Raw genomic sequence first — 14031 nt, forward strand, 5'->3', positions numbered from 1 at the left:
GCAGAGCTGTCCAGCATACATTATAAAGTAAGCATGCAGTGTGTTTTATTAGCACAGGAAAGCACCAAAAATAGAATCAAAACAAATATTGCTGAGTTGGGTTTAGTAGCACATAAGCATCTAAGCCTGTCATGCAGCAAGCTTAAGCAAATTAAGTTGGACACCACTTTGATAGCTTTGTTTATCAGGTATAACAGGTTTCATCTAAAACTACACAAATATAAGGTATTCCAGGGATGCTTGAACGGCTTTCTGTGTGTACCTACCTATACACACACATTTAGTCATTAACACTTAGATATTGAAATTAGTGCAGTAAAAAAATTAGTTGCATTTCATTTTTGTTTCCACACTGCTAAATTAAGTATCACATGCCAGTGCTCATTACTGCATTGGTTTTAGCTGCAAGAGAACTACACTGCCTGATATGTAAACAACAGGCCGCATTTGTTTTTGATGAAGCCTCACCTATGACGGAGTGTGTTGTAATATCATAGTCCAAACCAGGTGTCAGTTGGATTTCGTCCAGCATTAGAACCGCATAACGCTCTTCATTGTGGAATGTTGCCACTTTTGATGCCAAAGCTGGAAACACTTCTTCAAGAATACCTAGAATGGCAAGAAAAGAGCCTTTTATTATGTTTGATAGCTTTAACATTAGTTCAAGGGTATTGTAGAGAGCATAATTACAGTGTATCTTTGCTGAAAAACATGCATGCTGGAATGATCACTGCTAGTTTTCTTTGAAATTCAAAATTACAAGCTTCAGCCCAGCATTTCAAACAACCTCCCTTGTCACTTTCAGAGCATTTATAAAATCTTTTCTAAAAAGATGAGTGCAAGCCTTCTACTGCCGCCTAATATTTGTAGCAGTACTTGCTATGTGATCATCGGTGAAGTCAATAGCTAGTCCTGAGTTGCACCTGCAATTCGGAAAATGTTATTATAGAGCTGCAAACATTGCTGCATACCTGGGGTAAACTTGATGTCTTCAATATGCTTCTGTAGTGTGCGTTCAGCAGGGAGCGGCCAGCCATTACCTCTCAGGTACTCATAACCTCTTCCCCCACAGGCAAGTCTGACCTTCAGAGACTCCTGAATTGTCTTCTGAGTCCATGATGACCCTCTCATTGTTCCCTTTTGCAGGACACGGAGCTGGTCTTCTGCAAGAAGTCCATTAAAAGAACTTCTCAGGGCGTCACACTCCATTTCTGCCCTTGCACGCTTTCTTCTTTCCAAGTTAAGTTGGCGTTTCAGTACGTCAACTTCACTGAACATGTTGGGAGGTGCATCCTCTTGAATATCAGAGATTATGGGCACTTCTGTTGCCACATCAGCAGATTCATCATGATCATGTGGCTCTTTTGAAGACTTGAGTCCATCTGCTATGCTGTCAGCAGCTGCAAAAGTTTTCATAGCAATTTTTTGGTTTCCAACACTTTTTGTACCAACATATCCAACTGCATTACTTGTAGTGCTACACTTAAAAGGGCAGTGTTAATGAAATAATTGATGTTCCTCTGTTTGGTCACCGTATCAAGCCATGATTCAGATCGTAAAAAAGTTAGAAGATCAATACCAGTTACATTCAAGTACGAAATTGTCCATTTTGCATTGCATGTGGCTACATGATAACTGACCGACAAAGCACTGCTGCAGTGTATGTATGAAAAACACATTTTGATTAGGGGGAACATTACCTATTAGCAAGTTTTCCTCTTCAGGTTCAGCCTGTTCTTCAGCCAAGTTGTTTGCTGGTGAATTAGGAAGGCGGGCGAATGGTGGCTTTCTGATTTTTTTTGACACACGGTGAGAAAAAATACTTGGCACAGCTTTGTGCTTTAGCCTCTTCTTCCCATCCACTCTAGCCTTCTCAAAGTCTTCTGCACAAAGGTGGTCCTGCAAATGTTGTATGGTTAGAAGTGTGATGCTGGTCACCCAAACGCTGGGCTGCCCAAGGAGGCTCCCAGGGCTTTTTGGATGAAGCTTTGTTTCAGACATGTGAAACAAGAAAAACATGGAAGATAGCTGCAACAACAAGTTCAAAGACCAACTCAAGAGACAGAGAATACGTTAAAAAGGTTTAGAAGTTTACGCAACTAAAATAGCTCATTTGGGTGCAAACGCGCACGTGGCCGCAAACACGCAGCTTTAAGGATTGCTAACATTTAACTCATTTCTATTTTTCTACCCATGCCAACACAACTGCACAGAAAGCGGCCGTTATGCAGACGCATGACATGCACTGACGATGTTTTTATTGACTGTGATCGTCATGGTCTGCGAAAAACAATTAGGTGCCATGGATCGAGTGACTCGAGGCGAGAGCGCGCTCACGTGGAGAAATCATGCGAGTACGTGGTGCACGTGAGGACGCGGAATTCTCGCGTGGCAAGTGGACTCTAGACAAGTGTTCCTTCGCGTGCCACGAGCACGGAATAATCGCGTGCGATGAGCAACAAACGCGAGCACGTGTACCCGCGTCAAGAGTGCGAGGCGCTAACGATCCCTGCAATGAACTCCTATTTTCGTAGCATCGCTAACACCGCGTGCACTTCGCTTAAATATCTTCTAAAACAGTGCCGAAAAGCACAAACAAGGTGTACTTACCTCGCACACGCGGGTGTTTTTCGTAGGCTTGAAGTTTTCCCGGCCGATTCTGTGTAGCCACGCAGAACGACGCTCTCGGTCATTTTTCCCGGTCGGAATCGAGAAAAACGTCTTTCCAGACTCGGTTCGGTTGATGCATCCGAAGGCGCAGCAGCCAGGCATGATTCCTTGCAGTCAAACACGAGTGCGACAATCAGAAAACAAGAATCGTAGGGGACCTGCGATGTCTGCGCTCTAACTCAGCCGGCCCGCCCGGCGCTTGGAAGGTATATGGCAGCCCAAGGTAACGTGGTACGGTTGGGCCAATGAACGCGTCGGCGGCGAGGGGCAAACGAATGCGGTACTCTTAAGTTTTTCCAGTGACTCTAGTACTCTGAAGTTTTTCCAGTGACTCTAGCGCCGTCGGAGGACGCTGTTTTCGGAGCTCCAGCGACTACGACCGAAGTTAAGTGCTTTTTGGTGTTTGCGCTTGTACACGCTGTCAGGCGGTAGTCTTAAACCGAGTTAGGGCCGTTTCACATGCATGCGATTATCGCCTGCGACCCTACGACACTGCGAATCCCGTCGGTCTGCGACTGGGGAGGGCCGTCGGTCTAGTCGCAGACGGCTTGCGATCGAGTTCCGTCCGGTTGGAATTTTTTCGCAGCGTCGGTGTGGTCGGGCTGCGACTAACCAATGGGAAGCATCGTGACGTCACGTCAAGTGTGGTCACGTGTTGGCAGAAGCGGAGGGAGCGGCAAGCACAAAGTGTGTTTTGGTTGCATCGCGCGCACGTGGGCGCACATCGAATCATCGAAAATGTCCGCTCATCGCTCTTTTGAAGCCACGCGCGCGTCTTTCAATGAGCATCTGATTGATGAAGTGGCGAGGCGGCCACTCCTGTGGAACGTAAGATCCAATGATTATAGGAAGAATATCAACAAAACTGTGCTTTGGGAAGAAATCAGGGATGCCATGCGATCAATCGACCCCACAGGTGCGTACTAGTTCTTTTCGACCATTGTTATTTTAGTTACTTACTCTACTGCACTTACTTACTCTACGTGAAGTTGTTAATTATGACATCGAAGTGCTGATCACGAGTGATTGTGCCGCCCCTCGTTTCACAATAAACGACCTCGGATGGTCGACGCGAGCAGCACGTTCAGTGCACGCTGCATAGGTACGCAGTTGCTTATGCGGATTCTCGGCATATTAAACAGTGGTACTGCGCATTGCTTTGTTTAACGAGAACATAAAAATGCCAGTAAATCATAGTATACTGAGCGCTGCTCAGAAAAAAGGTATCGACGACGTCTTTTCCGCTGATATTTTTTTCAGGCCTTTGTTTACACACTGCGGTGGTCAACCACGTGCAAAATATGTGGCCTGTCATTTCAGTTAAATTTCTATTCCTTAAACAAGAAAATTGAAACACTAAACCTAATGATGACCGGCCTTGTTCACGAATCTGGACCACACGCCTGTACCCGGTTTAGTACGTTATATTTTGCCGCTCAGCGCGAGACAAATGCCTCCGAGTTGGTGTTGCAGTTTCCGATGGCGGCGAAATGGAAAAATAGTCGCGTGCTGTGAAATGTCGGCACACTATAAAGTGTGATGACCCCCATAATGCGCAGGTCCACACGGGACGGAGAGGCAAAGAGACACCGTATGGCTCAGTTTAAACAAACAGGTATATTCGATAATTACACATGATTAAGATTATACATCAGAGGCTAGGGCGTCCGAGCTTACGTGCCGACGACTTCATGGGGGCGATGGAGTGGCTCCGGAGTTGGGCTCGAGTGGTTGCTGGCAGAAGCTGCACGCCGACGGGCTTCGGCGCTGAAGGCCCTCTTGGCGAACGATGTCGTCCTGAGCGTGCTTGCAGTAGAATTTCAATAGTCGTCCGTTTCTTCGAGGATGGTTCACAAACCCTTCCTCTAGTGTCGTTCGGCTTGGAAGATGAACAGGAGGCGAGCTTGTAGATGATGACAGCAGAGCATAATTTTACAACATACATATACAGAGAGTTAAACTGGAAAAAGCAGAACTGAATTTACAAAAGAACAAACTTTGCACTACTTTACTCATCGACCGGGCAGGTTTACTCATCGACCGGCGGCGGGTCCGGTTGTTCTGGTCGTCACTCAAAGAGCATGGCTGGGTAATTGATGATGCCGCTGTCACGGGTCTCCGTCTACGCCGCGCCGTCGAACGTGGATCCTCGTAGCACACACGGAATGTCACACTCGCTCACCCTCCAGAAGAATGTTCTCCGAACATTTGAGTCCACGCAGCTCCCCTTGTCTTTCTGGATCGCCTCGCACAGTGCGTCCGACAAAACACTTTTCGCTGCACTCAACACCACTGCACAACACCATATGCCTCCGCTGTCAATACTGGCGTCTCCAGGGGCAGCACTGATCTTCTTTTACAGATAAACATGAAACTCAGCACCCAAGCCTCTCCTTTCTAGTCCAAACTGGACGAAATAAATTTACCACAGTTACAAAGGAGCTCCCACTTCTAGCACGATCACGGCACAGACAAAAATATAGATAACGAAAGGAAGTAGGGCAGGTTCTGCATGCGCTCCGCATGCTCTCCTGTGAAGGTGTTGCTTAATGACAAAAAGGTTTAACTACCAACTCCGATAACTTAACACATAAGCACATAGCAATGTTATGAGCTGCGGCATTACACAATTCTAACCAGTTCACAACTCCGCTCTGTTTACGCCATTAGTCCGACTTAGCTTTCCGATTTCGCAGCGGATATCGGCCTTCATGAGTCATACTAAGTAAGTCTGTGCCCCTTTGTCTGCTTTGGGACTCGCGAGGGCTCGTGGCAGGAGCCTCTCCTGGCGTTATCTGCGCGGCAACCTCGCGCGCTTCTTCTTCTAGCAATACATGAAGTAAATCCGGTGGCATTCCGGCCGTCACCTCGGGCGCCTGCCGAACAAATGCAGGAGAGGGCGTTTCTTGCGAACTATCTGCGCGCTCCGCTTCACTTCTGTCCCCATCAAAATCCGCGCTTTCCCTTTCCTCATTTCGTGAATACTGAACCGGTGCCGACTTGAGGCGATTTGCGTGTATCCTTATCAAACGCCGGTTCACGTCTCGGACTCTGAAGTTTACCGGAGAAAGCTTCTCGACAACCTCGCACGGTCCTCTCCACTTCGTCTGGAACTTACGAGCTAGCCCAATCTGCCTTTGGCAGTTTTCAATGTACACGCTGTCCCCCACATCAAACGGCGCGTCTCTAGCACTGCGATCGTGCACCTCCTTCCTGCGCTTCGCCGCTTTCTTTAAGGACTCCTTTGCCATGTCCCTCGCCACTTGCAAGCGCGATTCTAGCTCAACCTTATAGTCGTCCAGTGAAGCGTATGGGACACGACGGGGGCCCTCTGGCACTTCACTAGGCTGGTCCGGGTCTCGGCCGTAGAGAAGAAAGAATGGCGATTCGCCCGTGCTCTCGTGTGCTGCGGAATTGTAGGCAAACATTGCATACGGGAGCCACAAGTCCCAGTCCCGCTGGTCGCGCGAAACAAAATGCGACAGGAACCCGGCCACGGTTTGGTTCAGTCGCTCCACCGCGCCGTTGCAAGCCGGATGGTACGGTGTTGTCTGCTTCTTAGCGATCTTAAGCAGCTCGCAAACTCTCCTCATTAGCTGCGACACGAAGTTCGTTCCCCGATCTGTCAAGAGTTGCCTCGGGGGTCCATGTCGGAGCACGATCTGTTCGACAAATGCTCTTGCAACCGTGTCTGCCTTCTGATCTGGGAGTGCTACCGCTTCCACGTATTTTGAAAGGTGGTCGACAAATACTAAAATGTACTTGTTTCCGGAAGTGGTCGTGGGCAATGGGCCCATTATGTCCATTCCTGTCCGCTCGAAGGGAGCCGAAACCTCAGGGAACGGCTGAATTGGAGCTGGTCTTCGTCCCTTGGGTGTTTTTCTTTCGAGACAGGAATGACACTTCGCACAGTAGTCTCTAACATCCTGTCGCATGCCACTCCAAAAGTACAAACGCTCCACACGCCTGCGTGTCTTCGCTATGCCAAAATGACCGGCGCATGGCGCATCGTGAAACGCGCGAAGAACCCTTTCTGTCCACGACCGAGGTATGACGACTCTCTCCCAAGCGGTTTTCTCTGGTCTCCCTTTCCTGGTTGGCCTCGTGCGCCGACACAGGGTGCCGTCTTTGTCAATGAAATAACCTAGCTGTTCGGGGTGAGACGGTGCGCCCTCTAAGCTTTCGATTATTCGCTTCAGGTCAGGATCTTTGCACTGCTCTGTGCGTAATTCGGCGGCGTCGACTACGGGGACAAACTCTTCTATGGCTGCCACGGCAGCTGTGCGGCTGAGTGCATCAGCATTCAGATGTGTCTTTCCTGACTTGTGCTCAACTTCAAAGCAGTATTCCTGCAGGTGTACATTCCATCTAGCGAGTCGCGAGCTAGGGTCCCTGACACTCATCACCCATTTCAGAGGATGGCAGTCTGTGACTAGCTTGAATTTGCGGCCGTAAAGGTAGCATCTGAAGTGCTTTACTGCCCAGACAACGGCGAGGCACTCCCTTTCCGTAGCTCCGTACTTTTGCTCTGTGGGGCTCAGCTGTCGGCTAGCAAAAGCAACGGGATCTTCTTTGCCCTCGATAATCTGAGATAGCACGGCACCAACTGCGAACTTTGACGCATCTGTGGCCATAACGAAGGGCAAATTAAAATCCGGGTGGCGCAACAGCGGTGCACTCATTAGCTTCCCTTTCAGGGCCCCAAAAGCATTCTCCGCGTTTTCGTCCCAGCGAAAGGCGACATTTTTGGCTGTTAAGGCGGTGAGCGGCTTAGCGAGCTTGGCGAACTCCTCTATGTGCCTTCGGTAGTAACCGATCAGGCCGAGAAACTGCCGGACCTGGCGGACGCTAGTCGGGGATGGAAAATCCGAGACACACCTTAGTTTCTCAGGGTCCGGTCGCACGCCGTCAGCTGAAACAACGTGCCCGAGGTATTTCACCTCGTTTTTGAGGAATTGGCACTTAGAGGGCTTCAGCTTGAGACCCGCTGCTCTTAGTCGCACCAAAACCTGCTCAATATCGCGCAAATGGTTATCAAAACTGTCACTGTATATGATAATGTCATCCATATACACGAAGCACAGCCTCCCCAGAAGACCTGCCAGGATAACATCAGCGGTTCTCTGCCAGACAGCAGGGCTGTTGGCCAGACCCATCGGCATTCTTTTCCATTCATAGTGCCCTGAGGGCGTGTTGAATGCCGTTTTCTCGGCATCTGCCGGATCCATTGCTATCTGCCAGAATCCCGCCGCCATGTCCACTACCGTGAAGTACCTGGCAGAGCCCAGCTGAGAAAGCGTCTCCTGTATATTGGGGATGGGGTATGGATCGATGCGAGTTACGGCATTTAGTTTGCGGTAGTCCACTACCAATCGATATGAGCCATCTGGCTTTTCCACCAATAGTGCTGGTGCTCCCCAGGGTGACTTTAAGTGTTCGACAATGCCGCGATCAATCAGGTCCTGCACCTGCCGCTCCATCTCCTCACGTTGGGAGTAAGGAATCCTGTACGCACGCTGGTAAACGGGCGATGAAGTGCCGGTTTCTATCCTGTGCTTTATAACGCCACAGCAGCCCAAATCCAGGTTGGACGCGGCGAATACCTCCGAGTAGTCGTTCAGCAAACCAGCCAGAGCCTCCCTCTCCCTGGATTTTACGTGAGAAAGATCGAACGACACCTTTGGAGCAGCCGAAGGACTAGCATGCTCTACAGTTGCGAGTACCGTATCGGTGGGCTCACGTTGCTCTATCGCAGAGGTGAAGAAAGCCAATGTTTTGTTCTTGGGAAGGCTCAGTGGCTGCTGGCTACAGTTAACCACCCGTAGGGGCACTCTGTGGGCGTCATTAACTGTCACGAGGCACGCGGCTGCCTTCAGGCCATTGCTGAGAGAGTCGACCGGCTCAAGCACTCCCACGGCGCCGCTCTCTACATCTGAAGGCACAAACGCGTACAAAATGTGCTCCGACCAAGGAAGGACGACCGCCTCCTCGACCAGCCGGACGGCAACCCGCGAATATACCTTCTCCAATGATCCCACTGTTTGACGGGTGTCAATATCGGTAATGCGAATCTCAGCCCCTCTCCTGTTCAAAAACGGAACTTTTGAGCCGCCCGCATTAACCTCTTCCTCAGAGAATGAGACTACTACCTTCCCTTTTCTCAAAAAATCCTGCCCTAATATACCTGACACTCCGTTTGGCAGAGACACCGTGTCCGGGCATACGCAGCAGGGGTGCTCCAATGCAATTCCGCCGAGAGAGAAGTGTAACCGGTAGAGTCCACTTATGCCAAGAGGATCCCCCGTTATGCCTACAAATTTGGTTGCCATACCACCAGACGCTTCCAACACCTCGCGGTCCCCCTTCCTTCGAAGCGTGTTAAAACTGCTCTCCTTAAGCAATGTCACCTTTGACCCCGTATCTATCAACAATTCCATGCAACAACCATTTAACTTGCAACGCACAACAGGGCATGCCTCGTCGGCCACACAAACTACCACCACCTCATCATCCACTGCTCCCTCCCCACGCTCCTCAGGCTGGGGAGGACTAACTAGTTTTTTGTCTCGGTATCTGGAGCCCCGCTGTAGGCTTGCTTAGGGCGTGTCTCGCCTGCTTCTCTTTGTGGCTCCCCACGGCGCACGTTCTGGCAGAACCTGGCGATGTGTCCGCGACCCTGGCAAGCGAAGCATACGATTTCTACAAAATCTCGCATACCGCGCCTGTAGCTTTGTGGCGCTCTCCGGTTTCCAGCGAATGAGCGCTGTTGAGGGCGCGCTTCAACCTGGCGTTCTACCTGCTGAGATAGCAGCTGTTCTAAGCGATCTAATCGCTCTGTCAAGAGAGCAACCTCAGGGTTGAGCACCGCTCTCTCTATGACGCGCACTCTCGCTGCGGCTGTCGTTAACGCCTCATTTTGTTCCTCATCCAATGCGGCCTCCACGGCTTGGTCGAAATTGCTCGGCTTGCGCGAGAGCACGAACCGGCGCACGGGGTCTTGCAGACCGGCCACGAACAAAGCGGTCATTTCTTCTTCAAGTATATCCTCCGCGTATTTCTTCTTTAGCTGGTCTCCTTCCTCCTCCCTGCTTAACGTATCGCGCGCTAAGCGCTGAAGCCGCGACGCAAACGTTCGCACGTCCTCCCCTACCACCTGTACGGCGTCACGGAACCTCTGTACCCGCACGTGACGTGGTTCAATGTCGAAATGCTCAAACGCGAGCTTCTTAAATTCCGCAAATGATTTTGTGGATTTTACTTTTTCGTCTCGCCATGCAAAATCATGAGCAGCTCCTGCCATCTTACACCTCGCCATTCCCAGCATTTGAGCATCGGACCATCCCCCCATTTTCCCAATCTCTTCTAGCATGGAAAAGAAATCGCAGATTGGAACCCCTGTCTTATCTCCCGTAAACGTCGGAATGACGCTTCCTAATGCCAGCATGCTTGCTCCGAGCGACGGCTGTGGATTGGGAGCTCCCTCAGATAAAGACATTTTTTTTTCAAGCCCCCCGGTGCCTCAAGCCTCTCAAATGGGGGTAAAAGTCCCACAATCAGTCCCGTGATTCCCTTTTGATTACAATTTTGAAGTCATGAATGTCACAGCATTCAGAGGACATTTGCTTTTGAGACCCCACTTCTGACACCAGTGTGATGACCCCCATAATGCGCAGGTCCACACGGGACGGAGAGGCAAAGAGACACCGTATGGCTCAGTTTAAACAAACAGGTATATTCAATAATTACACATGATTAAGATTATACATCAGAGGCTAGGGCGTCCGAGCTTACGTGCCGACGACTTCATGGGGGCGATGGAGTGGCTCCGGAGTTGGGCTCGAGCGGTTGCTGGCAGAAGCTGCACGCCGACGGGCTTCGGCGCTGAAGGCCCTCTTGGCGAACGATGTCGTCCTGAGCGTGCTTGCAGTAGAATTTCAATAGTCGTCCGTTTCTTCGAGGATGGTTCACAAACCCTTCCTCTAGTGTCGTTCGGCTTGGAAGATGAACAGGAGGCGAGCTTGTAGATGATGACAGCAGAGCATAATTTTACAACATACATATACAGAGAGTTAAACTGGAAAAAGCAGAACTGAATTTACAAAAGAACAAACTTTGCACTACTTTACTCATCGACCGGGCAGGTTAGTGCCTAAGTAGCATCACATTACATGCTAAGCATGGAGCCCCAGCTCAGACTCCACTGCATCCGTTTACATGTGCTTTTAAGCACTTGATTAACGAAGGACTAAGGGCGGTCATTTCCAGTGGCCCGCCCAAAGCATCAATTATCCAATCCAAAATAACATGCGAGATGGGGACCACCCCTTGGGTTGGGCTTAGCCTCGAACCCAGAGTCTGTTAACAATACAAACTAAATAACAAAAACGCCACCACTCTCTCTCAAGTGAGAGTATACACAGGCTCTCTCTTCGGAGCTAATTCACTAGCGCCTGTATTTCCACATTCTTGGCGAGTACTGCCTGTCCGCCATGACAGGTGTCCGTCGCGGCCCTTCTGGGAATGCGCTTTTGTTCACGAGGCACGGCGGGAAGCTGTGGGTGCCTTCCCGGCGATAGCCCACGTCGCAAGGGGAAGGAGGGAAAGAATGTTGTCTTCGCGGTAGCGCATAGCGTCGGCTATAGTACGGCGCGCTCTGGCCCGCTGACAGCTCCCTTGTCCTGGAATGTGCCCGGAAATTGGGGAGGATAAAGCCTGTTTCCCCGCGGCGGCGGCGGCGGGTCCGGTTGTTCTGGTCGTCACTCAAAGAGCATGGCTGGGTAATTGATGATGCCGCTGTCACGGGTCTCCGTCTACGCCGCGCCGTCGAACGTGGATCCTCGTAGCACACACGGAATGTCACAAAAGGCACTCGAGTGACCAGAATTATTTTGGACCTGAAATCATTGCGGCAGCGCCGTTTCATTTCCGACCATTTATGTGCTCAAACAAAGTCGTCCTAGTTTTGTCTCGCATGTGCTGTCATTGTTTGTGGTATGCATTTTCACTCACTTACGGGAAGGCACATACGGGGGAATATGACTGAATATTCATTCAAAATACGAAGAATCCCAGTAGTCACCAAAACTAAGAAGCGGGTATGGGAATGTTTCTTAGCTATACTTAGTTCATGTCTGTGTTTTTCAGCGCTAGTTGTTAATACGACGGATCACCACCAGCTCGACCAATCCTCAGTCCTTCTTTAGTTCATGTTCCTTGCTTTTAATGGAGTGCAGTTCTGCCCGTTTTGTTTTACACAACCAACTAGGGAACACACTAAACAATTTCTGGCATGTGTTGAAAAGCGTTTATTCTTCATTTCAGATAATTGGCTTCATTTGTAACTAATTTTCATATACTTTCAGCCACAGTAGAATCCGTACAAAGCAGATGGCGGAATTTAAAAGATACATACCGCCGAAAACTTAAGGATATAGAAATGGAGAGAAGTGGCGCCGGAGTCCTACCGAAGAGTAGGTGCTGGGTGCACCTAGAAAGAATGCGGTTCTTAAAGGACCAAATGGAAGCTCGCCAGTAAGTATTGCTCCAGTGCAACTTTCCCACCCGCGTTTCATTTTACGTGTTTGTGAGAGTTTTAAGAAGAAACATTTAGGTACTGTTTTCGCAGCAAAAATGGATGTTGCATGTACTGCTTCTCAGGGTATATTCTTCATCCACTACACTAACTGTTCATTGTGATGCCTCAGTTTAGTTTGTAGTTTCATTGCAGCTTTGATTTCATGAATGCCAGGTTTGCAGACATGGTTATCAGTAGAGCCACAGTTGTATTTGCAGTGCTGCTGTCAAAGCCTATCACTACATTCTCTCAGTGATTAATGTGACCATACTGCAGTGGACACAGCAGCATGGAGGTGGTGAATGAAGACATAGACGCCCACGCACGGCCAGGATCACCAGCTGCGGCCGATGACTTCACACCAGACGCTTCTTTTGAGGACATCTTTTTGAGTCCTGACTTGCCGCAGCCCACCAACTCTCAGCCTATGGCTCTTAATGAAGAGCAAGGCTCGGCGAGCCAATCTGTGTGTGTTACTGCACAGAATGGCCCGCCGCAGCCCAAAAAGCGAAAGAGAGTCCAGGAAGAGCTCGATGCTGTAAATGCACGGCTCATATCTGTGCGAAGTGCACTACTGGCACACAAGCCAGCAGATGCCGACGAGCATTTTTTGCTCTCCTTGAAACCCTACATGGAAACTGTGCCAAGGAACATGCGCCGTCACCTACAGATCGAAATGCTGAATATTTTAGGCCACTACAGCGAGGGAGAGTATCCTCCACACCTTGTGGTAGCGTCACCATCACAATAAACAGAAGTGAAAACAGATTCGGTATGTCTGGCACCACGTTTATTTCACTCTGCTGCAGTTGTGAAAAGAAAAGACTGAGCAAAGAAGCCATGACAAATTATAACCTTGTAGGGCTCGTAGAACAATGGTACACAATGCCCTGTGTTCAGGGGGAACAGTTGAAACAGGCTTTATTTTTTTCTTACATACTAAGCCTGTGTTGCCACCTATTTCAAGACAATGCCATCTGCACTGGAAAAGAGATAAAAACACAGTAGCGCTTGCTGTTTTCGGTACAAAAGAAGAATGAATAACACCTGTTGACCACATGTGGCATGCTGATGACAAAGGTGAGCAAAACTGACTTGCCAGGACAGTGCAATCACAAATATCTCGTTTCAATCGTTTAAAAAGAGAAAAAACTGCCCACTGCGTTTACGTAGCCTAGCCGTGGTTTCTGAATACCCTATCAAGGGACCAACCGAGGTGTTGCTCATGCATAACTAGGCCGTGCATTTTACGGTCTTTATTTCAGAGTAAACATGGGGGGGGGGGGGCGGTTGAATGTTCTTCGGCATTTATTTCTTTACGGGAAAAAAAACTTTTTTTGTCCAATTGTACGGTGCAACTTCAATGTCATCTCTTTGTATTTTGCATTGGAGCGCTCGGTGAGAGTGCAGATTATTTATGAAATACTACACAACCCCTTTCATTGCTTTGGTGCCGCCGCGGTGGCTCAGTGGTTATGGGGCCCGGCTGCTGACCCGAAAGACGCGGGTACAGGTAGATGATCTACCTGTACTGCTAGGATTCAGGACATCATTGTTGGCTAGGCAGTGCTCATAAAGCCCCTTTATGGTCTGCTGCCCAAGAGTTTGGTTTTTGGTGGTCAACACGCGTGTTTTGTTAGCACATATGCATCATGCGCTCAAGCACATCATGGGGTAGGGGGGGGTGAGAAAAACCTGCCTCATGGGTGGCTTGACAAGCTCGCATCTCCTTATAAGAGGCTATAAAAGACACAACACAAATGGTACGGGAATGCTAAGGATAGGGA

General features: G+C 49.4%; 1 protein-coding gene across 2 annotated transcripts; it reads left to right on the forward strand.

The window, feature by feature from the left end:
- Window positions 1-3099: 3099 nt before the first annotated feature.
- Window positions 3100-12995, forward strand: LOC144124528 (uncharacterized). Of its 2 annotated transcripts, XM_077657265.1 has the most exons (3): window positions 3100-3586; window positions 12033-12201; window positions 12521-12995. In XM_077657265.1, the coding sequence occupies exons 1-3, from the start codon at window positions 3286-3288 to the stop codon at window positions 12993-12995; spliced, it is 945 nt and encodes a 314-aa protein (XP_077513391.1). In that variant the 5' UTR covers window positions 3100-3285. The 2 variants fall into 2 exon arrangements, with proteins under 2 accessions (XP_077513391.1, XP_077513392.1); XM_077657266.1 differs by lacking the exon at window positions 3100-3586 and having other exon boundaries at window positions 11165-12201.
- The last annotated feature ends 1036 nt before the right edge of the window (window positions 12996-14031 follow it).

This window comes from Amblyomma americanum, chromosome 3 (assembly GCF_052857255.1).
Source record: "Amblyomma americanum isolate KBUSLIRL-KWMA chromosome 3, ASM5285725v1, whole genome shotgun sequence".
Classification (NCBI taxonomy): domain Eukaryota; kingdom Metazoa; phylum Arthropoda; class Arachnida; order Ixodida; family Ixodidae; genus Amblyomma; species Amblyomma americanum.

Coding starts and splice junctions, on each gene's coding strand:
- LOC144124528 (XM_077657265.1), top strand. CDS start 3,286: ATGGGAAGCATCGTGACGTCACGTCAAGTGTGGTCACGTGTTGGCAGA. Junction 3,587..12,032: donor GCGATCAATCGACCCCACAG/GTGCGTACTAGT, acceptor ATATACTTTCAG/CCACAGTAGAATCCGTACAA. Junction 12,202..12,520: donor GACCAAATGGAAGCTCGCCA/GTAAGTATTGCT, acceptor ACCATACTGCAG/TGGACACAGCAGCATGGAGG.